Here is a 27,495-nt window from a genome sequence, read left to right as displayed (position 1 = left end):
AGGATTAATAATGATTCAATAAAACAGTTAAACTGAGACAATATTTTTATTTAAGCACTGGAATAACTCTAAGTTTTATCCTATCTACTTATCTATTGTATTATATGTTCATATTAATTTAAAATAGAAAAACGTCTGTGCAATTCATTTCTATAATATTTTAGGATACACTAGTTATAGAGAGCCATATTCAAATTTCAACAAATTTAAAGTAGGTATACATTTTCAAATGATCAAAAGTAATTAAAGTCTATAATGCAGTGATAGCGCGTAGTGAAGTGACAAACAGTTGATAAAGAATTCGCCATTTTATTAGCGTTTACGTTTTCTACAGGGTCGGCGCGATCGCTCACTATGACATTTATCTTAGAATACGCTTCGCTAACAAATTTGACAAAAAAATCAAAAGGTTGTCAATAGGTTGTCAAAGGTTGTCATTTGTATGGAAAAAAGCAATGACATGGGCATTGTAGAATCGCTAGCGTTCTATTCTATCGTGTAACTTGGCTACGACTTTTCTACTTCGCTATTTTGATCACGTGATCATTGATAATTTCATACATTTTAGCGTTTCTATAGCGTTTCTACAGCGCAAGCGACTGTAGAATGTCAACTTGGCTAGCCCCCCTGAAGTTCCTAGCTATTGAAATTGGAGAAACTATGCATGTAAACAAATTATGTTCAATTGGTTTGAGTGCCTATAATTTTAATTCATTATAGTGGATGAGGACAATAACTTATACGTCATTCAGATCTAAATTTAGAATCGATAGTTTTGTTTTGTTTCAGTTGGAATATTATATGGCATTTTCACCTTATCGAATAGCTTAAAATAGATAGATACAAGTAATGTGTCTCGGCTTATATTTTATGTTTTGATATAGGTACAGAAATACAAAATCTACCTATTTATTAAGGTAACTTCCCTTTAAGGTGAAGGAAAACAACGTGAGGAAATAATATTTAGACAATAAGCCGTTGACGATGATGATTCAGAAATACCTATATAAACGTTTTTACCCATGATTCCAACATAATTGCCTTTTACTGAACATAAACTTGTTTACAAGATAAAGAAATCGTAACGATCAATTTAGAAAACTTTTTATTATTTACTGATGGTCTTATCTTAATAAATCTATATAAACGGAACGAACACAAAAAGGTTAAAAGTTATAATAATTGAACGAAGGACAAAAATGTTACTACATTACTCTCGCCGTTCCACCTTGAAGCTTTACCGCCAAACCTGTTTTTGCAAAAGTAACAGTGAACTGTTAAGTATCGCTGTTTTTTCAATGTTGTAGTAAGGGAAAGATATTCCAACTAAGCATTCCAACTTAGTCCTCAAGAGTAGCAGCGCATGTGTGACGTACCTCAGGTAGTTCTCCATACCTCCATTAATTAGAGGAGCGACATGCCTCTTACCATCAGAAAAAACCTGCATGCTCGTTTGCTACTTTTACTCTATAGGTACTTAATATGAGAAAAATAAGTGAAGCGGAATTATGGTATTGAAAAATATAAACCCACTTCTGTGCATTTCAAAGAAATCTGTAAACATACTTTATCTATTCCTTTTAAGAATAGAGGTCATCAGAATCAACCTAAATCAATGTTGCAAATGGGATGTCAATTCAACATTAAATAGCCTCATTGCTGTCGTCGTAAGCCCACTTAAATTAGCAGATAACTGTTATGGGGAATCGATTCCCCTTCTCAGAACCAATTACTTCCACATATAGTTACTGCTCTTTCATGAAATCCAATTACATAAACACTTTTGTCACAAACTGTTACGGGCGAGGTCATAACCGAAAGAAAACATTTCAAAGGTCAAGTTCAGCGGACGATTTATTATGTTAAACGTGTTTTATGACACACATAACCTTTGAAGGTTCAGGCGATGATACATTTTTATCCTCATTATGCAGAAATACGTTATTATAAGCAATTGACAATAAATTCTACTTGCTACATTGTCTTGCAGAGTTAATATTATAAAATACTTTTCAGGTCTAATAAATACTAATGAATTTAATACAAAATACAAACAAGTCGACACAGCAATGAGTACCTACTGACTATAGGTTTTGTTGCATATACTAAAGATTAAAGTCTACATCCGTGACTATTAAGTAGAGTCAATATATTATTAAGAAGTTAAATACAATTAAAACCACATAGGCAACTAAAATTATTTAATACTGTAATAAAACTGACAATGTTTGATTCACAAAGCACCAATGTAGTGCATAATGACCTTCGCTCCCATGTACCACTTGATTAGATACGGGATGCCGTAAGCGATGCCGCGCGATGGTTGGGGCATTGGCTTCACGGCGTATACTAATGTGTGGATAATACGTCCCGCAGTGTATACACGGAACAACATAGTCGCACACTCCGTACTAGGACCCGTTGTGAGGTATAGAGCCCCCAACACCCAAAATACCGGTATATTCTCCAAGTCGTTTAGATGCGCGCGGCGAACTCGCTCGACGTCCGGATCGTCATACTTCACTACTCCCTTCTTCTTTTTAGCGTCCTCCTCGTTAGCGAACACATTTTTGCGGTATCGAACCCTTCCCGTCAACACGGCCATTGTCAGCACTTTTAGGGCTAAAATACCTGCATTCTATTCGTTTTCTATTCTATTCGTTAGCAAGTTTCATTCTACATATACGATAAGTCTATGGTTAGCGATCACATTTAATATCAATGTGCCGTCAAATACAATATCGTCTGGTTTCTACACCAGCCAAAATACCTACATGGTAATGATTAATTATTTAATAGTAATATTAAAATATAACATCATAATATACATAAAAAATATACCATATTTTATAGTACATGTATTTTGTTAATTAAAACTATTTGCAAAAACTAAACTTAATAATGTCTATGAACGGTAACTATGGTGATTGGTGATTGTTTACAAAGAGCATACAAATTATTGTTTATAACGATATTACTAATGGCAGTAACAGCGATTGCATGTAATTTGTGATGTGACCAAAAGAAAATATCTGGACGTCCAACTTCGTAAAATTTACTGGCTCATGGCACGAATGTCTCTCAGCAACAAACTTGACTACTACAAAGTCATACTAAAACCAATATGGTCATATGGATCTAAGCTTTGGAGAACCGCATCCAACTCAAACTTGGACATCACACAACGCTTCCAATCGAAAATGCTTTGCATGATAGCTGATGCCGCAGAGACAACAGGGAAAGAGGAAGTGACAAATAAACTAAAATCATATACTCGTCATATCCCACCAAGGACACCCCAATGGGCTTGCTAGTGAGCTTATGAAATCCACCCGCACTTTTAAGCTCATCAAAAGGAGAGCTACTCAGGATCTTCTCCCATCGTAGGAGCGGCTTCCGAGGAGGCAATAATTATAAATGGGTATGTCACTGGGTGTATACCATACATGCCATCTCAACAAATAAACCTCATAACTACCAGCTTTATGCCTAGACAGGGAGATTGCAGAGAAACAGGAGATAATAATGAAAAAAAGGATACGGATATTAATATTATATTTTTCTTTTAAGATTTAAATAAATTGTTTAGTTACAAGTAAATTTATTATGAGAAGGATTAATAATGATTCAATAAAACAGTTAAACTGAGACAATATTTTTATTTAAGCACTGGAATAACTCTAAGTTCTATCCTATCTACTTATCTATTGTATTATATGTTCATATTAATTTAAAATAGAAAAACGTCTGTGCAATTCATTTCTATAATATTTTAGGATACACTAGTTATAGAGAGCCATATTCAAATTTCAACAAATTTAAAGTAGGTATACATTTTCAAATGGTCAAAAGTAATTAAAGTCTATAATGCAGTGATAGCGCGTAGTGAAGTGACAAACAGTTGATAAAGAATTCGCCATTTTATTAGCGTTTACGTTTTCTACAGGGTCGGCGCGATCGCTCACTATGACATTTATCTTAGAATACGCTTCGCTAACAAATTTGACAAAAAAATCAAAAGGTTGTCAATAGGTTGTCAAAGGTTGTCATTTGTATGGAAAAAAGCAATGACATGGGCATTGTAGAATCGCTAGCGTTCTATTCTATCGTGTAACTTGGCTACGACTTTTCTACTTCGCTATTTTGATCACGTGATCATTGATAATTTCATACATTTTAGCGTGTCTATAGCGTTTCTACAGCGCAAGCGACTGTAGAATGTCAACTTGGCTAGCCCCCCTGAAGTTCCTAGCTATTGAAATTGGAGAAACTATGCATGTAAACAAATTATGTTCAATTGGTTTGAGTGCCTATAATTTTAATTCATTATAGTGGATGAGGACAATAACTTATACGTCATTCAGATCTAAATTTAGAATCGATAGTTTTGTTTTGTTTCAGTTGGAATATTATATGGCATTTTCACCTTATCGAATAGCTTAAAATAGATAGATACAAGTAATGTGTCTCGGCTTATATTTTATGTTTTGATATAGGTACAGAAATACAAAATCTACCTATTTATTAAGGTAACTTCCCTTTAAGGTGAAGGAAAACAACGTGAGGAAATAATATTTAGACAATAAGCCGTTGACGATGATGATTCAGAAATACCTATATAAACGTTTTTACCCATGATTCCAACATAATTGCCTTTTACTGAACATAAACTTGTTTACAAGATAAAGAAATCGTAACGATCAATTTAGAAAACTTTTTATTATTTACTGATGGTCTTATCTTAATAAATCTATATAAACGGAACGAACACAAAAAGGTTAAAAGTTATAATAATTGAACGAAGGACAAAAATGTTACTACATTACTCTCGCCGTTCCACCTTGAAGCTTTACCGCCAAACCTGTTTTTGCAAAAGTAACAGTGAACTGTTAAGTATCGCTGTTTTTTCAATGTTGTAGTAAGGGAAAGATATTCCAACTAAGCATTCCAACTTAGTCCTCAAGAGTAGCAGCGCATGTGTGACGTACCTCAGGTAGTTCTCCATACCTCCATTAATTAGAGGAGCGACATGCCTCTTACCATCAGAAAAAACCTGCATGCTCGTTTGCTACTTTTACTCTATAGGTACTTAATATGAGAAAAATAAGTGAAGCGGAATTATGGTATTGAAAAATATAAACCCACTTCTGTGCATTTCAAAGAAATCTGTAAACATACTTTATCTATTCCTTTTAAGAATAGAGGTCATCAGAATCAACCTAAATCAATGTTGCAAATGGGATGTCAATTCAACATTAAATAGCCTCATTGCTGTCGTCGTAAGCCCACTTAAATTAGCAGATAACTGTTATGGGGAATCGATTCCCCTTCTCAGAACCAATTACTTCCACATATAGTTACTGCTCTTTCATGAAATCCAATTACATAAACACTTTTGTCACAAACTGTTACGGGCGAGGTCATAACCGAAAGAAAACATTTCAAAGGTCAAGTTCAGCGGACGATTTATTATGTTAAACGTGTTTTATGACACACATAACCTTTGAAGGTTCAGGCGATGATACATTTTTATCCTCATTATGCAGAAATACGTTATTATAAGTAATTGACAATAAATTCTACTTGCTACATTGTCTTGCAGAGTTAATATTATAAAATACTTTTCAGGTCTAATAAATACTAATGAATTTAATACAAAATACAAACAAGTCGACACAGCAATGAGTACCTACTGACTATAGGTTTTGTTGCATATACTAAAGATTAAAGTCTACATCCGTGACTATTAAGTAGAGTCAATATATTATTAAGAAGTTAAATACAATTAAAACCACATAGGCAACTAAAATTATTTAATACTGTAATAAAACTGACAATGTTTGATTCACAAAGCACCAATGTAGTGCATAATGACCTTCGCTCCCATGTACCACTTGATTAGATACGGGATGCCGTAAGCGATGCCGCGCGATGGTTGGGGCATTGGCTTCACGGCGTATACTAATGTGTGGATAATACGTCCCGCAGTGTATACACGGAACAACATAGTCGCACACTCCGTACTAGGACCCGTTGTGAGGTATAGAGCCCCCAACACCCAAAATACCGGTATATTCTCCAAGTCGTTTAGATGCGCGCGGCGAACTCGCTCGACGTCCGGATCGTCATACTTCACTACTCCCTTCTTCTTTTTAGCGTCCTCCTCGTTAGCGAACACATTTTTGCGGTATCGAACCCTTCCCGTCAACACGGCCATTGTCAGCACTTTTAGGGCTAAAATACCTGAATACAGAATGTAGGAACGAACAGCCGGCTCGGCTAGCGATAATGTAGCCATGTTTTATTTTTGTGGACTCAATAAACAGTAATAAATAGTAACGCGAGGCGACGTGCACACTGCGCGAGACTGCGCACACGAATGTTAGGTTTAAAATTGTTTGTTCACATGCGACTTTGTATCGTATGTGTATATTCCTTGAATTTCTGTGTTGTTGGACGAGATAAACGCGTTGCGAATAGGTAGATGATAGAGCTAGTCATCGTTAGATGTGTTTATAGTAAATTAGCGTCCGCTGGCCGTGTTGTAGTTGTTAGGTTTGAAGATATTTTAGATTTCTATAGGTATGATGTATGTTTTGCATAACACATTTTTTATCTAACATTTAATCTCCTGTAAATTTTGCTCTATACGCATGATATTGCATATTATATTTATTCTACATAACTTTTTCTTAAAAACAAAATAAATGAAATTGCAATGCTACGAAAATGTTTATGACCAAAGATAAAAAATGTAATACCTACGTACCATTCTTAAACTAAGTACCATAATTATGATTTAAGATGTCGGTATTTAAAGAAAAAAGTCTAACTGTAACCTTGAAAAATATTGCAAAAAATCTAATAAATTCTTTCTCTGTGCCCATATTTGAAGAGAATTATTAATAAAATGCAGTAATAAAATTTAAAATGTACCTAGGTGTAGTACCTACTATTTATTATTAATAATAAAAACCCCTTGTTGTTGTTCAATAATGGTAATATTTATTATGTTCAGATTTCAACCAATCCGCGTTCATTTGTTAAAGAAATTTTATAGATTTTAAGAGCCCGCCCACACACGCTGGCAGATCGCGAGGATACATGATAATAGGTTAACTGGCTGTTATGACTTTGCACTTTTCTCGGCAAAAGATTAATCGCGATGAATTTGGCTAGTTCCTTCCATGAATGAAACGTAATTTGGACCAAAGGAAACTACTTTGTACACAACTTTGGACAACCCACCTCGATCGCGGGGCCATTAACCGCATTTTATTTTATGGCAGAAGAATTGGGTCTGTCTGTTCTGTAATCGATAACCTGGAATCACTATAAGTATAGTATAATTGAGGCAAAATACTTAGGTCATTATTTTATCATCAGTTAAGTATGATTGTAGATATAGGTACTTGTGTAGATATTATGAAAGGTGGAATAAACTTCCATATGAATCATTTTTGAAACATTTTGACATGGGGGTTTTAAATTAACAAAAAGAGCTCTCCTTCAAAACCTTGCGAATGTTGAAGACTCCTTCTGTGTAGCAAAAGACCAAAGGCACTGTCGATGGTTTGATCTTCGTTAGGTTGAGTATGAGGCAACTTATATAATCAGATGTGATTAACTGTAATTCGGTGAAGATTTTTGCTGTCCATCTCCATTGCAAGGAGAACCCCCTGTGGTTCGACTCTAGCGACACCACCATTACCTCTATTTCTACTTAACAACAACAGCGCTTAGCTGCTGTGTTATGATTTGAAGGATAAGGGAAATGTAGTTTTCCAGGCATTCCAGATTAGACCTCAGGGATCGCAGACGCAACGCATTTGAGGCCGAACTCAAGTAGTAATCTAATCCTATCTGGGCTTGATTACAGATGTCCATGGGCAGCAGTAGCTACTAACCATTAGGTGGACTGCATCCCCACCTGCGACTCATATATTATAAAAAGGTACATCAGCAGATCTACAGAATGTTTATAAATATTTTTCTCCAATATACATAGTTTAACAAAATTTATTACTTGTCGAAACAAAAAAAGGGATTAAGAATTCTTCCTCCGATCTCTTCAACCTTGACAAAAAATAACACCTTCAACATTTAAAACTACTTTGATACATTATAACCCGTTTCAACTTGTAGGATATGTGGCAAATTAATAAATATATCATATATCTGTTATACCTACGTCTGTTATGTAATATGCGCACACCAGTAGTAGGTAATAATAATATGATAATTAATGAGATAAAAATAACTAACTCGATAATATTATATTGTTTTTTTCGGAATGACCAGCACAGAAATGTTTTTTTTTGTGTAAACTACAATCGTTATCGTATGAACACTATCAGTATTTTTAAAACATATATTTTTGCTTTTTTCCTATCAATAAATCTGTTGATAAAATCGGCCAATTACTAATTAAGCCAACATTTGTTTAAGTGTATACTTAATAAATATATAATTAAAATGCATTTCGCATATTAATTTGATATACTTATTATGTGAGGAATATAATTATATACCTACCTACAATAGTTAGGTGCCAGTGACTATAAAATAGACTAACATAAATAGTAAAGTACATACTGCATAGAATAAATTTATGGAATATGCAATTAATAACAATTTTAAGCAGTTATCCAATTCGAATTACATTGACCTACTTAAAATAAACTCTAGTATGATATACAGGCTATTTGAATATCCATCTAGATATCTAACATTATTTGAAAGCATGTTACGCTTTGGAGAAAAAGTGGTACAACAAATTCCGTTATGTTTATGCAGATTTCTTAAGACTGCTAAATGTTTAGTAAAATGTGTTTTTATCATCAAGAATTTAATTAAAACTATTTTCCTCATGAAATAAAACTACATGATACACCAAACCTGTTTTACTGTATTTTTATATCAAATTTTATTACACAAAATAAAAAATGAACACATAATTACACGAAAACAATTCCCAAGCTTAATTTTATTGCATAAAACAAAACAAGATATTTATTATAAAAAGATTTTGCAAAACGCGCCACTATGTACATTCAAGATTCAACACTACAAAGCACTGAGGTAGAACAAAACGACTTGAACTCCCATATACCACTTAATAGTGTACGGGATGAGGTACGCAATCGCCCGAGTTGGCTGCGGCATCGGAACCACAGCATAGACAATCGTGTGGATGATTCTGCTAATCGTGTACACTCTGAACAGAAGCGTGGCCCACGCCACAGCAGGATTTGTCGTCACGTATAAAGCACCCAGAATCCAGAAAGCCGGAATGTTCTCCAAGTCGTTCAAATGCGCTCGCCGCGTTCGCTCGACAGCCGGGTCGTCGAACTTAACCTTCCCACCTAGACCTTTGGCGTCCTCCGGGTTCGAGAATACTTTTTTCGTCATGCGAACAAGTGATGTTAACGTACCCACTGACAGTAACTTCAGAGCTAATATCGCGGAGTACACGATGTACGTTTGCACTAACGGATTGTTTAGAGACACGACCATTCTGATTTATTAACACAATTATGTATTACAATTATTACGACGCAAGAGACCGCTCGTTCGAGTGGACGTCGACCGAATGGTCGCTAGAACGTTCGGTCTTCGGATAATATTATGTTAAACGTTCGGACTTTATTACACAACATCGTAACAGTATACCTATTATTCTTTACCTTACATTACCGCTTTTTTGCTGCTATAAATCTGGAAATTGTGTACTCACACATCGTTGTACATTTATATCATTTTTATCTACATACAAAATTTCAGGGTAAAGGGCAAGATCATTATGAGGGGAAACTAAATATCATAAATGTTTCATGTTGGCTATAATTTTATTTTATAAAATAGAAATTGTTTATATGATTTATACTTAATACTTGGGTTATTATTATTATTTTCAGGTATTTGACGGGTTTATAATTATTATTAATTTAATGGCGTATTAAAAATATGATGCAGTTAATAAGTAAACAAATATATTAAGTTTTTATTATTAATTGTATATGACTTGTATAACTATAATTACTTATAATTAAAATAATAACTTTAATTAAAATTAAGTATATGAATTTTCTATGACTATTATGGCTCGCATGCGTTTTTATACTTCTAATTACCCCACAAGACATACTTTTATTCTTCAGTATTTTAATTATTATTCAAAAATTCTTCAAATCAGAAACCTCAGATTTAGCTATCTTCAATTTTATCTTTCGCAAAGTGATTGTAGTGGTGTAGCAGTCGGACCAAAAACATGTAAAAATCGTAAATTGAATATTCAATAATGAATTAGACATGGAGAAAATATATATTGCGTTATTAAAAACTATTAATTCCTTAACAAACGAAACGAGCTGGGACAAGTTTAATAAACTTTATTTATGTAAAATAGTGCACGGGAAAATCATCTTGCAAATATACAAACATACCTAAAGCTGAGGTATACGTTTTTTGCGAGTCGTTGAGAGTTCAAAGTTAGTTTTATTAAAATAAAACTCCACAAGCGTTGTACTCTATCCGAATTTAATTTTTGTCTAGAATGCTCGGTAACCGTTTAAAAATGAAACTGAAAATGGAAGCATACCTACAGATTTTTTCACGAATAACAGTTTAATTATATTATAACTAAGTATATTAATGTACTGTACGCCTAATATACTAAACGCCTGTTGATTACTTAACAGCAAAGCATAACAATGATGAAAATACTAAAGACAGCGTAAGTGTAATAAAGTTGTAAAGGTATAGGAATAACAATAATAGACTTTTAAGACATATTGTTCCATTAATTAGCTACGCCAGTACTGATATAGACACTTGTGATAACACAATCTAATCTTCACTAAAACAGATTGAAATATAAGAATTGATAATTACTTGTACAATTATTTAATATAATATACTTATTTATAAATGAAGTAATGCATGTTGACTGTAATATCAAAAATATTTTAATATTATACCATATTGTGCGTGCGTCGTATATAATTGTTTGTGAAGTTCGCCGGTTATTAATATAATTTTTCGTCGAGAATTTTCCTCGTAATTATTAAATTTAAAAAAATAATTAAATTTAAGCTGGAGAATGTATAAAATCTATATATTTTTTGTATGGAGCAAAATTTTGCTCGCCCCCGGGTGGGCTCGAACCACCAACCTTTCGGTTAACAGCCGAACGCGCTAGCCGATTGCGCCACGGAGGCACTGCCCACATGTGCTCAATTATATTATTGTCCGCGTATGTACGTTATAATATAGAGATAATTATTCAGTTTCTATGTATTTTAAATATGATAAATTTATATATCTAGGTACATATTGAACAGATATCAGTTCTGTTAGCATAATAAATAAGTTCAGTGACAGTAAAACCACGCGCATAGGTAGAGGTTATTAGTTTTAGCATAAGTAGAGTATGGCAGATTCTTAAACCTTACCCTGAAATTGTAGGCTTTAAAATTTTAACAAATTATTATATTAAAGAGACATTCTAATACATACCGTAGGTATAGTAGACACAGTAGGTACCCAACTACTTAAGTTATTTGATTTTCATAGAGGTACAAGTCTCTATGACGGGGTGGAAACCTCCATCCGATTCAATTCCAAGAAAATGGAGTTGTGCATTATTCGTGTCCAAATAATTGTCTGGAGTCTGTCTTCGAGTCAATGTACATTCCAAAATAGCTATCTTAAAATGCAAACATTGCTAACCATATTTACTTTATATTATAAGCACTATTGTTTTACTCAGCTGGATATACAGACGAAATTAAATATTGTAATATGAAAATAAATTCTGAGTATTAAGTGAATGAATATGTAGTTATTACTTTTTTTATGATACTTATTGGTAAAGAAAAGTGTAAAATTTTGAGACACACCTTTAATATATTTACTTATAGGATAATGAAATTTGTTCTCGTCTTACCTATATAATCAGCTAAGTACCTACATACTACTTAAAATTTGAAAACAATACATTTATATTTGTATTGAAAATAAAAACTGTTTAAACTAACTTTTTAGGAACGAAATTTATTTCGTATTCTTTTGAGAAAATCCATTCATTTAATACCCACATCATGAGGATACAATAAATAGTTATTGGCTCGCCATATTAGATTTAGATTGAAGAACTGATCTAATGCTGATTCGTTATTCATAACAAGAATTTGCAAAACTTCAGTTCAATCGGTTACGGCGAACTGGTTTAAATATCAATTGCAACACTATCATCAAGTAATCAAATTATTTAAAAAGCTTTAATACAAAGCAATGTATCTATATAGAACAGAAAATCACGACGAAACGTCTGTCTGTCATTGCGGCCGTAGCCACATTTGTTCGTCTGTTGTCTACGTGTACGAAGTCACGGGCAGAGCGTATCATCATAAGCATATACGAGTATTATAAACCGCATAAATGGAAACCGCACATCTCAAGAGAACGTTAATAGTTATTTTTAGGTCAAAAAATGTTAATTTATTATTTTTTGTGCATCCAACTGGCGCGGGATAGAATTCACGTTTTACCGGGCTCGTCATTTATCCGATATCCTAAATGCTATCAAAAAATAAACAATTCGGTCTTTCGTTTACTTTGGTATATTATATCACGGTAATACATATTGTCTTTCCGATTTTCAATAATTATGTACCTATCACGGGTACACTTTACTTCGTATACCCGCTTATATTTTTAGAATGGTGTAGTGGGTAGAAATCCACGTGTATTACGTTAAACATATTAAATCGCATGTTATAATTACAGGAATGGCTGGAATCACAGGGTATGGAACTGTCCAAAGAAGAGGAGCTACCAATAGATCCGTACACGCAAAAGGAACGCTGGAAGTCGGTGGCGCCGCCGAGTAAACCGAAATCTCACGATGATCGACTACGAAGATTTCTCGAATATGAAGGGAAGGTTCTAGCGTAAGTTGATAAAACTATAATTGCACGTTGAATTTTATAATTAAATTAAAAAAAATGAAATTAGGACTCTCACAAGAGAGTGAAGATCGTCTGTGTTGCATTTGTTCAAATTCGGGTATCGATTGCTCACAGAATATTCCTGTTTAATCAAAAGTTTTCACTTATACTTAAAAAAGTGGTTACACTTTTCCTTGAAACCCTTTTGCTTTTAACCCATCAAAGAAGATTGCAGCAGTTGCTAACAAACACAGAGACACAGAGATTTACAAGTATCTAAAAACGGGTAATATTGTTTTAGTAGCGCGTTTCGACATTTTACTAAGTAATTTATTAGGCACTATCTGTAGAAATAAAATAAGCCTCAAAATGCGTACCGAACGCAAAAAAATACTGATAAATAAATTAATTAATGTTTAGTGCCAGTTAAATGTATCACCACAACGTTAATATGGATTTTAGCTGATGTAAACAAACATTTTCGACATAAATTGTCTGATAACTTGGCAGCGCTTCTGTAACTGTCAGTCGAATTGTAAATCTAGGATTTGCAATCTGCACACCTAACGTTATTAATCTGTACGCGGTTTGACAAACTTAATCAGAACTCGGGGTAAGACAAGCAAGTAGTTGAACTTCTCCCCCGAGGCTCCACGTAGCAGCTCAGTTTGTTGTTCGGTGTTACAAAATTGTTAGATCTGTCTGTCGTTTCAAATATTTCGTTACTGATTGATGTAACATAATCAAAATTCTTCAGCGTAGTAGTTTAATATGTCGGTGTGAACATCATAATATATTCTAATCTGTTGATTTTGGTGGTCTGACTTTAAGGTAGCAGAACACTGCAGCCACAACTATTGGTGCACAATAACAACAGTAACTGCTGGTGTATTCTACTTTGAAGGACATCAAAGAAACTTAAACGAGGCGTCCAAATTAGTTCAGGGATCCTCAGATAGGGCTCTATTCCTATCTGGACTTGATTATAATTATAGATGTTCACGGGTGGCTGTTGTCACGTACTATCTCGTGACTACGCGCTCGTTTCATATAAGTATAAAAGAACACGAGTTTTACTTAAAAAGGTGTAGAGAAAAACAAAAGCATGCATGGAAACTTGTGCGTGAAGAAGCTTCCATGCATGCTTTCATCGTTAAACGTCCTAGTAATATATTTACATCTAAAATTACGGCATGAACTACAGTCTGATACCACCCTAGAGAGATCTATGTCAAATTAGTGTATCGTGCATATTGCAGATGGATTATGCTAACTATATTACATACCTATAACCGTATTTATGATTTGAAGGTGAACGTCAATTGCTCCACTGTCGTATGTCGGTTAGAAGGGTTAATTAATCCTTACTAATATTATAAATCTGTCTGTCTGGTTGTCTCTCTTCACGCCTAAATCACTGAACCGATTTTAATGAAATTTTGTACAAAGATAGTCTGAGACACGAGAAAGGACATAGGATAGTTTTTATCCCGGAATTTCCACGGGAACTAGGGATGGCGATCTAAGATCGACTAATCGGAGAATCGATCTTTTGGACCAAAAAATCGATTATTTTAATCGATTTTAGTAAGGATTGAATCCTAAACTATGCATTTTATCAAGTGATGATCTTTAGCAAAGTTGTTGTCCATGAGCCCACGAAAGTTTCAGAGTTGGTACGACTAATTTTCGCCAGATGGCGCCACTGTCATATGTCAGAATGTCATATTATTTTTTTTAAACGCGGGCGAAGCCGCGGGCAAAAGCTAGTACGTAATAATTTAAATTGTGTTCAGCAATTTTATGTACGTATATTACATAAGTAGCTCACAAGCTGGCTGGCAAGGTACGAAATACAGCAGATAGACATCTACAATCAATCCCAAATAGATGTAGAGTATAGAAAGTAATAAGACCTGAGATGAGCTGCTACACCTGAGGACTAACTTGGCACGCTTCGTGAGGCTCTGCCTTTAAACAAGTAATGCTTTCGGAGTCCAATCGCGAAAGCATTATCCACCTTTAATATTTCCATTATCAGCGTTACCGTTCAGTTAAGATCTTTGCATCGTATTCTGCTCATTTTCCATCGCCTTTAGAAAGGTTTTCAATCAACAGATAGATCCATAAGCATCCGTGTCACGTAACTTGTATGTGTATATTACTCCCGCCACTTTATATTTTATATTAAAGCCGTCGCAGACTAGCTATTTTAAGCAGTGGCGAATCGCGTTTTGCCGATTGTTGCCGATTACGTATCGGATTGCATCGATGTTGCATTACGTTTAGGAGATTGGATCGATGTTGCATTACGTTTAGGAGATTGGATCGATGTTGCATTACGTATTAGCGATTGCATCGATGTTGCTTACGTTTTGGCGATTGCATCGATATTGCTTACGTTTTGGCGATTGCATCGATGTTACATTATGTTTAGGCGATTGCATTGATATTGCTTGACCGTTGGGCGGTTGGATCGATGTTGCATTACGTTTGGGCGGTTGGATCGATGTTGCATTACGTTTGGGCGATAGTATCGATGTTGCATTACGTTTTGGCGATTCACCAATGTTCCATTACGTTTTGGGCCACTCGTTGCGTACGATCGCGGTATGAAAAACGCGCGTTTGAGCAACTAGTTTCATTGCATTTTTATGACTAACTGACAACGGTCGCTTTCGGAACACTGATAGCTAGTCAATGGCATTTTTATGTCTGCTGGAGCGTTTGATTTATTTGAGGTACATCTAGGTTTTACAAGTATCCAAACCTTTCGCAGCTATTAAAAGTAGCTAGTCTGCATTCAAGAACATAAACATGCCCTGTCAGAAACCGTGTCGATCTTCTGGTGAGTTCCGCTGTTACGTGGAGCAAGAAAGAATCAACACTGTACGGATAAATTGAAAAGATTTTTGTTATGTTGTATCATCTTCAAGCCGCTGTCTGCAATAGTACCGATGTAATAACACCGCATTTAAATGCGGTAACCTTAAGGCACCTTAAGGTAGACGTACGCGGCTCGTACTTCTAGTGGAAAGCTTCTAGCAGTTGTTACGATGGAAGGGTATGGACAACACCAGACTTAACTATGAGACTTAACTTTGAAGGTGGTAGAACCCTTCGTGGTTCGACTCCGGCGGTACCACCACCACACCTATTTCTACCTAATAACAGCAGTGTTAGGCGCTGCTGTGTTCCGGTTTGAAGGGTGTGGTAAGGGAGACATACTTTTCCGAGTTCCAGCTTAGTCCTCAGGGGTAGCGGCGCATCTGTGGCCGACCTCAGGTAGGAATATCTAATCCTATCTGGGGTTGATTACAGATGTCCATGGGCGGCAGTAGCCACTTACCATCAGGTGGACTGCATGCTCGTCTGTTACTCCTATATTATAAAAAAAGACAGTGCACCTTTTAGTCAAAGAAGTTAACACATGTATAATCGGCGTCAGGTAGAACACCTGTTCTATTTGAATCAAAGGATCAAATCATATGTCAAACCATCGACTAAAACCTGATGTTACTTCAAAGCAACGTAGTTCTACTTAACAGTTACGGTTGATGTAGTTAAGCGGATTAATCAGTAGAAACTACGTATAGGGGCTCGGTGACCTTATTATAATATCATGCAATCGCCCCCGTAATGCGAATTCCGATCCGGCGTGTGTTAATGAGTTTTCCGGAACTTTCCTGCCCACACACGTGATTATACCCGGATTTTGCTCGTAGTTTGACTTACGTAAATTATCCGGTGTTACATTTAAACTGTCGTATTCATGTAAGGTCACATGAAATTTAATTTAAATTGTCTGTATAAGTAAGATTTTTTTTCATGTAAGAAAATTACTTTCTTTCATTGTCAATATTGTGAGTGGAACAGCGTTAGGGCCGAGTTACGAATAGTGGATATTTTAAAATCTTCTCCATATGACAACACGCAGGTGACATTTTCTACACTCACAGGCCCACACACACGCACACACAAAGACGAATACACAAACATCCATACGCAGAACAGATAACCAACTTCACCATTCAAATGACCATGTGGCCGGGGTGCGAACCCGGACCCTAAACCCCTTATTCGTCAGCCTAAACCCTTTACTCGTCAGACCGGTATGGTCATAGCTCCGCTACGCGGGTCGTCAAACCGAACTTTTATGGTTATCGGCCAAACGGTCAAAACGGTAGCGGAATGTATAGACATTCTAAAACAAAATTGTATATACTACAAACTGTATATACATCATATAGTTATACCATGACATAGATGATAAAATATCTCAACAACATATTTTTAAAGAACTTTCTAGCTTCATATTTTATTATGTACCGTAAACGCGAGTTCTATAAATAGAAAGGGATATTTGCCTAGCCTAAACATTTTGCTGAGTAAATCCAGTTTTAGGTCCTTGATACATTATTCAGATTATTCAAATGATCCATGTAATTCAATAATTTTGATTATATCTAGTGACGTCTACGTATTTAAGACGTAGGTAGGTATTAGTATTATTCCAGTGGTCGAAATTAGACCAAAATATTGTTAAATGGATGTAAATTATTTAATTTGATTTGATTTTGGTTACCAATAAAATAAATACAAAATCATTTAACAAGCAAAAGAGCAAAAGGCACTGGAAAGTTTTGTCCTCCCTTATTTATATTAAGATCTCATTACATCGACGGATTTAACATTTATGTAGGGATATTTATGCAAGCTATATAACTAAGCTTATTTATTTATTTTATTTATTTATTTATTTATTTACATGCCAACAGCAACACACACAATACATTATATAGTACTTAAAAGTACACTATAGTAGTATTAATAATATAAGGTTCGTATGAGTGCCAATTATAGGCATGAACAACGTTTATATATTAGTCTGTATTTTTAATTTGTATGGAACAAATCGAACCATACGCAACCATTATAATGCTGACTGAGCATGGTAATAATGAAACAACCGCAACTGTTGCCCACTAGTTTCGATCTGTGCCATTTAACTATGATATAAGTTCTACTGATATAAGTAGTGGGACAGTAATGGGTTGCTGATGATGATGATAAGTGCTACTTATGTGCTAAAATTTTATTTTTTAAAATAGATAATGTATCAAAGAAAATGTCGAATTCCTTATCTATATTGCATAGTCGGTTGTATTCGGCGCAAATTCGAGGAAGAGGGGAGTGTTTGAGGATGTTTGTTCTACACGCAGGAATGTGGAAAAGTTTACTAATGTGATGGCGTGGGTACCGAGAAGGAACGTTCAGTTTAACGTCGTTCAGTAGACTGTTGGAAACTATGACTCCACTCAAAAGTTTTTTGAGAAATAATATGTCTGCAAGTGCGCGACGTTTGTGTAGTGATGTCATTTTAAAGTGTTCTAGACGAATATCATAAGTTGCTCTGTGTGAAATATCAGCTGCATGGAACGCCAGGTGTCTTGTGAAAGATCGTTGGATGCTTTCTAAGCGCTGTGAATGTATACAGTATTGGGGATTCCAGACTACAGACGAATACTCAAGTTGACTCCTTACCAGAGCATTGTAAAGAATTATTTTTGTTTTTGGAGAAAAAAACCCTTTGGTGTTTCTTTTAATAAAACCCAGCATTCTGCCTGATTTTTTAATAACAGTATCAATATGAGAGCTTACTTTGTAATAATCTTTCATACCAGTCATACGCCTCAAGAAGAAGGCAAAAATGTAAGCAAGCTGTCTACTTTTAAGAATGAATTTGAGATATACAATTCATGATAGCGAGAAGATATAAAAGGTTTTAGTTAAAATCGCAATGCATGTGCAATTCCTATAAGCGTTGTGTACTTTACCCTTCGACGCGCGATTGCGAACCACCTGCTCCATCTTTATTTTTCGGCCTTTCCTCCAATTTTGTTATGAAATATTTGTTTTCGTATATAGGTAAGCAAAATATTTTTAATCTATTTGCATATTCAGATATAAGGCGAAATTTGTTGAAGTATTTTTTGCCTGAATTTTGTTTCTCTATACTCCCGTAACTTTTTAATTTAGCTCACATTTTTCGCGTTGTCTACGTAGATTTCTGGATAATTTGGAAATATTTCATCCCTTTATCTATTATACGTACTTATTTGTTATTCACATTAACATTTTACAATAATACGAGAATGCTGAATTTTATCAATAATGCGTTGCTTGCTACTTTGAGGTCTAAGATGGGGTACCTCTTGTAAATTCTATCTCACAACACTACCGGACAATATCACTGCCATATAGTGTTATTTGGCAATCAGAGACACGGGTACCACGGTAGTAGTAGGTAACCATATCGTCAACCATAGTAAGAATAGCAAAAAATTCCATATTTTCATACTACAATGAACTACAGCTACAATATATGGCTTACAGAATATTTCACTTTTTATTTAAAGTAAAATTAATTTACCTTTAAAATCGGATTATTCAGCACTCAGCTTTGTACTACGCTCACCTATGTCATATAGTCCCTACCCTCATCGGACTCGACAAAGCAAACTTCCCAGCGCTTTTACCCCAAAATGAGTAAACATCTGTTGACTAAAATGTGTTGCGGGGAACCATTTTGCTACATTGAGGCTGTGGCTGATGTTCATTTACTGCATTACGGGGTCAGACGACATGTTTACTTGTACACACACTATAGTTGAATATTGCTTTTATTTGTTTTTGTACGTATTACGAAATACTAAAATCTATTGAGTACATATTGCAACAAAGTCTTTCTTAAAATACTCGTCAATGAAATTTCGTAAACACGATCAAAAAAGATTAACGTCACTAATATGATCATGCATTTTCATCTAAACCAAATGTTAAACGTTAAGTGATTTCAAATTCAATTGCGAGATTTGAACCTCGCATAGGTACATATGAACTTGTCGCCTTACGTACGGCTTGCCTGTCGTAAGAGGCGACTAACAGGGGCTTTCGGGGTTGCGGGCGGCAAAAGAAGGAGCTCGAACCGTCAGGCCAACGATCCCGGGAAGGACAGCGGTATGTGTGGTCGCATACCGTCGTGTACACCGGACGGTGTGGTTAGTCAATCTCGCCTGGGCGTAGCCAGACGGGGCAGTGCGCTGAGAGGACGCTAGTTGCGTTTCTTTAGGGATCCCGGAGTCCACGGCACCACCCGGTTGACCACCCATCTTTTAAAGGTTTCCTCTCGAGAAGAAAAAAAAGGTACATACGAACTAACAAGGTGATAAAAGCTTGTAAAAAAAATCACCACTTCCACGTTTTTGAAAGTCTATTAAAAATGGTATATTTTCATCCCTTTGTGCGTATCTTTTGTCGCAGATGTCGCCTACGGCGATGTTCTCAGTATTACTAATGAGCGGTTAAATGTAGGATGTAGCAAACGGAAATTTTGTGCATGTGTGATGCCCGTGGGTGGCATGTGGGACGTACAGTCCCGGGTGAAGTCACGTTAAAAATATATTCAGGTTAGTTAAGCTCGTTCGGTGTTTTTTGTCCATTTTATATTGGAAGAACTGTCACCGCTACAATTTATACGAATACGTTATTTTAGGCACTCGTATGTAAGCTTTACTGGATTAAGTCAAATCTGTTAAGCCTTCTAAATCCAGGTTTATATATTTGAAAAGTGTCAGAGAATAAATAGAGTTGTTTATTGTTAACTAATTTCTTCGATACGCTTATATCTTGTAATAACGCATAGATACATCATTGTAAACAGTAATTGTCGTTCTTTCCGAGATTTTTGTTACCAGAAAATTCATCGCAGGCTTTGAAGGAGAAATATTTTTAGTTTTTTTAGGACAAAATTCCGTGTCATAGTGCCCTGGGAATATCTCGAATAGCCGGGAATATACCTGCGAAAGGAAGTTCATTTTGCATATGTGCTGGGAAACGGAGCGTTTATCACGTGCACTCCCATTTCTGCTCCAGTTATTAACAAATGGCTCTAACGATATTGATTGGTGTCACTAAAATCATTTGCAAATATACTGCTGTAGAAATTTTTGATTTATTTGTATATCATATTTCGATTTCATAGGTGCTGGTTTAGCATTAACAGAATTTTCGATAGAAAGAGGTCTTAAACATATATTTTAATGTCTTACTATTGTGAACTAAATTCTTTCTCATCTCATCCCTGACATACCTATTTCTAATCAGAATTGTGGCAGTCGGGAACCCCCAATGGAAAGCTAACTTGCTGGGTTATGCCAGTTACATTTGCTATTATTTTAAGTACATACACGCCTATGAACAGAAGAGCAATAGCACATACTTCAGGCGGACATATTACTCACAAACCAATAAAAATAATAGAAATAAAACAAATGTAATCTCTTTGACATCAGATACGCAAGATGCAAATAATCATTTAAGTTTCATACATATTAATTAACCATTAAGTATGTAGCGAGCTATAGTCATTCACGTTATTTATTTAGATTCAACGTGGTTTGGGACAACCGCGACTCGCCTGGCGGGGAGCTGGAAGAGTTCAAACTGCTGTATTTCCTGCAAGACGATACCATCGCTGTAAAGGTAATTTACTCGTACACTTTGAACCGGAGCAAATTAAACAGATTTATGACGCGAATTTGCAACGATCGTGTTCGATTATTATGTGCTTCCCCGCTCTAATACGTTCGGAACGGATTACGGAGATTGGAATAGTGTACCAATTAAAATTACTTGCTTAAAACTTTTTAATTAGATAGTCAAAACTTAAGTCCTGTCGCCCATGTTAACGCATTTACGTACGTCCTACTCATATATATAAATTATATCGATAAGGTGACTTCTGTCACTCATGGACGTCTGCAACAACCCCATATCACATAAGAATTCTACATGTGGCCAGCCCCAGATTCATTTCTACTCTGAAAAGTAAGTTGCAACGCCTTGGATAAGTAAGGCTCCTTTACCTCTAAACCAAAACTCAACAACGCTTAACATTGCTGTTATTAGGTAAAAATAGGTGTGGCGATGATGAGTCTATAGTATACAATCGGACTACAAATGGTTCAATACACCAATACACAAATTGAGAATATTATTTCACTTTAAATAATTATTTTTTCAAAAAGGTACCAAAATATTATGAGTTATGAACAAAATAGCGAGCATTTTGCAAAGAGCAGTGAGCGTTATAAATTATGACGTCAATCAATCCTATACTTAAGCTATGCAAAGTACTCTTTAATTTAGAGATTTGAATATCGAGAAGGCAGTGCGGGACAGTAGCCAAAGATTAATTTTACTTAAGCTGCTTATACAGTCTAATTTATAATAAGTTTGAAGTAAATTATCTTATATATAAAATTCTCGTGTCACAATGTTAGTTACTGTACTCCTCCGAAACGGCTTTACCGTATTTTCACCAAATTTTATATGCATATTTAGTAGTTCTTAGAATCTATTTTTCATACCCCTAAGTGATAAGGGGTTGTTCACCCTTAACATTTTTTTTATATTGCAACACAACGTTTGCGGGGTCAGCTAGTTATTTTTATATATTCCCGACACATCTTTTAAAAAATCTTAATAGGTTTTTTTTTGATTTTTTTATTATTTAGGTATGTAGCTTAACCTTTGGAAACAGCGGTATTTAGTTATTATTTGAATTAGAGGCAAAATCTTCTTTAAAATCCATATTAAATAAGTGGTATATTCATATTGAAAGCGACTTCACTTATATATCATTACATTATTCATGATTACATTACATTACATGCATCACATACATTGCTTTAGACTTTACACATTATTAATGAACTCATTATTGTATGATTAATGCGTTAGACAGAAATGTTAAAAAGCTTCCAAAAGTTTCATGGCGATTAAATCATTGGTGTACTATTTCATAAGGGACAGACAGATAGACATACATTCATCAAAATAAATAAGAAGATAAAGATGAAAAAAGTTAAGATTTAGTACTCTCGGTCTGTCCGTTTGTCACGCGAATCCTAAGTTTTACTTATATTAGAGTAATAATTATATAAACTTAATTTTTTTTATTGGTACGGAACCCTCTTTGTACGAGTTCGAGTCGCTCGTGGCTGATTACTATACTTTGAAATAAATGTTTTTATTAAAAGTGGCGGTTACACCACTTTTCAACATATTTTGTCCTACAAAAGCTGCAATAATAAAAGCTTTTGATGACAAAGTAAATTTTGACTCCAATTTCGCAACAAATTTGGGCTGTGGAAAATCAAAGCAATGAATATTTATTGGGCAGGATCCGAGAGTAGGGCGGGCTCCAATTACAAAGGTTGATATAAATTCGTACCTACCGATATCGGTACATATATAAAACTAGTAAAGTCTGGCAGACATTGTTCCGCTACGAAAAAAATCTGTACAATAGCGCCACTTAGCGGGTCCACGAATATCTTTAGTGGTTTGTTAGTAAGTTATCTTTTAAGGTAAAACGCACCACACATACTAAGAAAATTTCACTGATATTTGTATATTTTTGTTTCAACTATAATTTGTATATACGCACGCCACCTATTGTAGATACTTTTGCGGGACTGAACCCAAGAACTTCCTAATGTTGATGACTAAAGGTATAGGTATTGCTTAGAGGACGTACACAAATCTGCATGTCCGTCTGTCTAGACCGATAGATACATTTATACACACACAAAGACGAATAAAAAAACCCAGAGAAGACCCAGAAAAATCTAAATGAATCGTTTAACATCTGGCGAGCCGGAGATCGTACCCGGAACCCCCTGCGTGTCAGACCGATATGGTAACCACCTAGCCACGCGGATTGGTAAGATATACATATACATAGGTAGCCTTTCCGTACCAATGAAAAAGTAATTCTTTTATAGGAACTACACGATGGAAGAGGTGGTAAAGATCCGTTCCCACTACTCCTTAAGAAAACGAAACTTCCCAAGAAGTGGAAAGAACGACCAGGTAAGTTTACCTACCAACTTTTTTGCTACCAATAGATAGGTATTAACGCTTTCTGCACTAAAAGCCCTAAACTAGGATCACGACAATACATGCCGTAAAACATATAAAGGTGAACACATAAACCATATACAAGCCTGGCCACAGACCTATTGTGGCCGGCTCGGCTTAGAAACCGGCCCGCGGCATATTTAAGACGGCTAAATTTTTTTCTCAGCTTAGATTCAAAGGGAAACCCACGGACCGCGACTTTTTTGTAATCTATTAGTAGCAGACGAGCATGCCAAGCCGAGCGTCTATCTGATGGTAAGTGGTTACTGCCGCCCATGGACATCTGTAATCAACCCCAGATAAGATTAGTTTCCTACCTGAAGTCGGCCACAGATGCGCCGCTGCCCCTGAGGACTAACTTGGAATACTTCAAAAAGGTATCTCTGAATGGTAAAACATTTAAACCAGAACGCAATGGCATTTAACACTGCTGTTATTAGGCAAAAATAGGTGTGGCGTTGGTGTCGCCGGAGTCGAACCACAGAGGGGCCTACCACCTTCAGAACTTCATTAATTAAATACCCAAACTTTAAAAAGATTATCCATTCTTGGCACAAGCATTAGAACCCATCTTAGAAATCTAAATTCACCTAATTTAATATCAAACGTAAAACAACACCATTTTATCTCCGTAACTTTTCCTAAGCTTAACCATAGATTTATTTTCACCATAAGATTTTTTCGTAACCTAACCATAGATGTGTTTACTCGCTGTCCTCTAAACTACGATCGATATCTCGCACCGCCATAAATTAAATGGAGCTTGAAACCCTTGATCTGGCACCAAACCAGAAAGTGCAATGTACTTATACGATATCTGATGTCGAATATTTTTATAGTCGTACATTGTTGAAGATTTTGCGATAATTTCGAATCTTTACAATTAAAATTTTTGGAACTTTTACGTAGGTAGTAAATCGACGTTATTTATAAATAAAGTTTAAGATGCTAGTATTACGTGCATTGAGCAGTGCAGTTATAAGTACCGAATCCCTGCTTCATAGTAAGACTACAACGTATTAAGCGATCGATTAAAAAAAATACAATCAACAAGAGACAAACAAAATATATATAAAATAAAATCTTGTTTTTCGCGTTTATTTAGTACGAGCTTTTGCCCGCGGCTTCGCTCGCGTTACGACATATTTTCATCCCTATTTTATCCCCTTGGGGGTATAATTTATTAAAATGCTTTCTTAGCGGATGCCTAGGTCATAACATCTACCTGCATGCCAAATTTCAGCCCGATCCGTCCAGTGGTTTGGGCTACGCGTTGATAGATCATTACGTCAGTCAGTCACCTTTAGAGTTATATATTTATTTAGTACATGTCCAGGCTTCGTCAGTCTACCTATCTATATAGTGAACTATATTATGAATAGGATTTAAAATGATATGACGTAATCCTTGTCCTAGTAAATAAGTAGATATAACCACCAACCTTGCCTTCCGAAATGTAGACTCGAACCTTGTCAGGAAGGGTGAGCACGGCACTGTCACGTTGATCAACGAAGTAGGGACAGTCTGGTCTTCCTAAAGAGTGGTATTTATACACTTCACACAGCACTCGCGGTAGCACGGTGAGTTCACACGGTAAAAGGAGTGAGAAAGTAGATACAGAATGTCTGTATAAACACGTCGAACGCAAGACGACCACTGGACGCAAAAAGCTACATAAAAAAATAACTTGTGTGGAATTTTTAGATCTACCCACCTTGATATTGAGAAGGATTTAAATAAAACAATGGCATTATATTAAAACATAAACGAATACCTCGTAATTGGTTTTCTAACACAGATTTCGATTCGAATTGCGATAAGAAAAGTAATTTTTACAATAACGAAAATGTGTACAATTTTCGATTTAACTTTTATTTAATAGGATAGTAACAGTTTTAAAGCTTGTCTTTTAGTGGATACAATTTTCTCTACGTCGCTTTAAAAATCAAGCTATTCTTTTGGAAAATCGGCTCGATGACGGCTGTTGTGTCGTAATCCACAGTTGTAGTGTATTTTGTATTTCAACATAATATATTCGCAGGTGTCTAATACTTTAATAGTATTATTACAGATTGATAATACTTAAAACATAATATTAGTCTAGTGTTCATTTTATATACCTACAAATTCATTACTTATAGTTTAGTAATAGAAAAAAATCAAAATATATATTTTATTCAAATGCGAAACAAAATCAATCAGTTCAATTTTTGAAGAAGTGACAAAAGACGTTTAAACAAGCTCATGTTGATAGAAATAGCTCATACTTTTCACTTGGCAAAAAGGCTATACCAAACTACTCAAAAATTGCTAGCTTGGTTTCTTTACCGAGGCCTTTAACAGTTCTAAGATGACAGCAATAACTCACAAATTAACCTTCTTATTTTCATGTTCTTCGCAATATTGCCGTCAGCAATGTTTAATTTCTCGTTTGCAAGTTATAATTAAAGGGATGCTGAAGTTAAGCCGACTACAGTAATAACCAGCTCAGCTCAGCGGATTAAATCCAACGAAATGTCAGATCGAAATGCATATTTTTGTATTTTTTGTATTAACTATTAGTTTTTGTGTCCGGCTTTGTTCACAGTTTTAAATTTTTGTAATAGGTAGGTATGTGTGAAGTCAATATAAAGATACACAAACGGGCCATAATGTGGCTTAAATTTTAATTGATGGTATATTTGAGCAATCGTTTTGTATGCAACAATATAATCTGAGGTTTCAGAGTTCAACTCCAGTCTGATAGACAGCTAAATAATGATTCTACATACAAATATGATTTAACTGTTTTGTGTTTTGCTTGTATCCATTCACAAAGTGCTAATGGACCGCATTACATTAAAAGTTTTTTTTTTATTAATATCGGTATTTTTAAGTAGTAACCAACTCGCAACCTGTAGACGAAAAGACGCCGCTGCTAGATTTATAGCCTCACCTCCACCATCTGCTTTATTCACGAGAAGAATTGAAGTTGTGTTTGAGTGCGAAATTGTGTGAAAACGATCGTAATAACTAATAACCATAAACCCTACAATATTAATATTATTATTAGTGAATATACGATTATGTCGTTGTGGCCAAAACCAACACAGATAGTCTAGAGTCTAGCCACATAACACTATGTAAACCTAGTCAACAGCAACACCATAAAATATTCGTGAATGATCTGTCCGTACAGCCCATTTTTATTACGTATCGAATTGAAGTGACAATCTCCCTATTGTATTTATTTTCGCAGTGTCGTTCCCGTCGATCGTCATGGAGACCACAGATGCAGAAATAACCGAATACTACTGTCCAAAGGACCTGATCATTGGTCAGACTATATTCGTGCTCGGTCGCCGCTTCCTCATATACGACTGTGACAACTTCACCAGGAAATATTACAGGTTTGTGAAAAGCACATAATGCAAGATAGTTTTGTGTAAAATTGAAGTACACAAAAGCATGCAGTCTCACTGAAGGAAAGTAGTCACTGCCGCCCATGGACACTTGTGACTAACTCCATATTAAACTAAAATACTATATTAACGCTAAAATTACATAAGGACATCATTGG

The 27,495-nt window shown here is 35.3% G+C and overlaps 3 protein-coding genes and 1 non-coding gene across 4 annotated transcripts in view; 1 reads left to right on the top strand and 3 right to left on the bottom strand.

Moving 5' to 3' along the window:
* LOC140747443 (EF-hand domain-containing protein 1) overlaps positions 1-27,495 on the top strand; it is a 63,194-nt gene that overhangs the window by 15,588 nt on the left and 20,111 nt on the right. The window contains exons 4-7 of the mRNA XM_073079900.1: positions 12,790-12,953; positions 21,398-21,494; positions 23,801-23,888; positions 27,175-27,325. Coding sequence (XP_072936001.1) covers positions 12,790-12,953; positions 21,398-21,494; positions 23,801-23,888; positions 27,175-27,325 — 500 coding nt within the window. The remainder of the gene's footprint in view (positions 1-12,789; positions 12,954-21,397; positions 21,495-23,800; positions 23,889-27,174; positions 27,326-27,495) is intronic.
* Positions 1,837-5,013, bottom strand: LOC140747399 (microsomal glutathione S-transferase 1-like). The gene is made up of 2 exons (XM_073079830.1): positions 5,008-5,013; positions 1,837-2,638 (listed from the first exon to the last, which is right to left on the bottom strand). The coding sequence occupies exons 1-2, from the start codon at positions 5,011-5,013 to the stop codon at positions 2,234-2,236; spliced, it is 411 nt and encodes a 136-aa protein (XP_072935931.1). The 3' UTR covers positions 1,837-2,233.
* LOC140747438 (uncharacterized) lies at positions 5,449-9,610 on the bottom strand. The gene is made up of 2 exons (XM_073079892.1): positions 9,078-9,610; positions 5,449-6,279 (listed from the first exon to the last, which is right to left on the bottom strand). Exons 1-2 carry the CDS (start codon positions 9,514-9,516, stop codon positions 5,846-5,848), a joined length of 873 nt encoding a protein of 290 aa, XP_072935993.1. The 5' UTR covers positions 9,517-9,610; the 3' UTR covers positions 5,449-5,845.
* TRNAN-GUU (transfer RNA asparagine (anticodon GUU)) lies at positions 11,146-11,219 on the bottom strand. Its single transcript has one exon. It is a non-coding gene; the product is annotated as a tRNA-Asn (tRNA).

This window comes from Epargyreus clarus, unplaced genomic scaffold, assembly GCF_041222505.1.
Source record: "Epargyreus clarus isolate Ecla_fem2 unplaced genomic scaffold, WU_Ecla_fem_2.2 ptg000014l, whole genome shotgun sequence".
Classification (NCBI taxonomy): domain Eukaryota; kingdom Metazoa; phylum Arthropoda; class Insecta; order Lepidoptera; family Hesperiidae; genus Epargyreus; species Epargyreus clarus.
The sequence above is the reverse complement of the archived record's forward strand: the minus strand, read 5'-3'. Positions and strand labels throughout refer to the sequence as shown.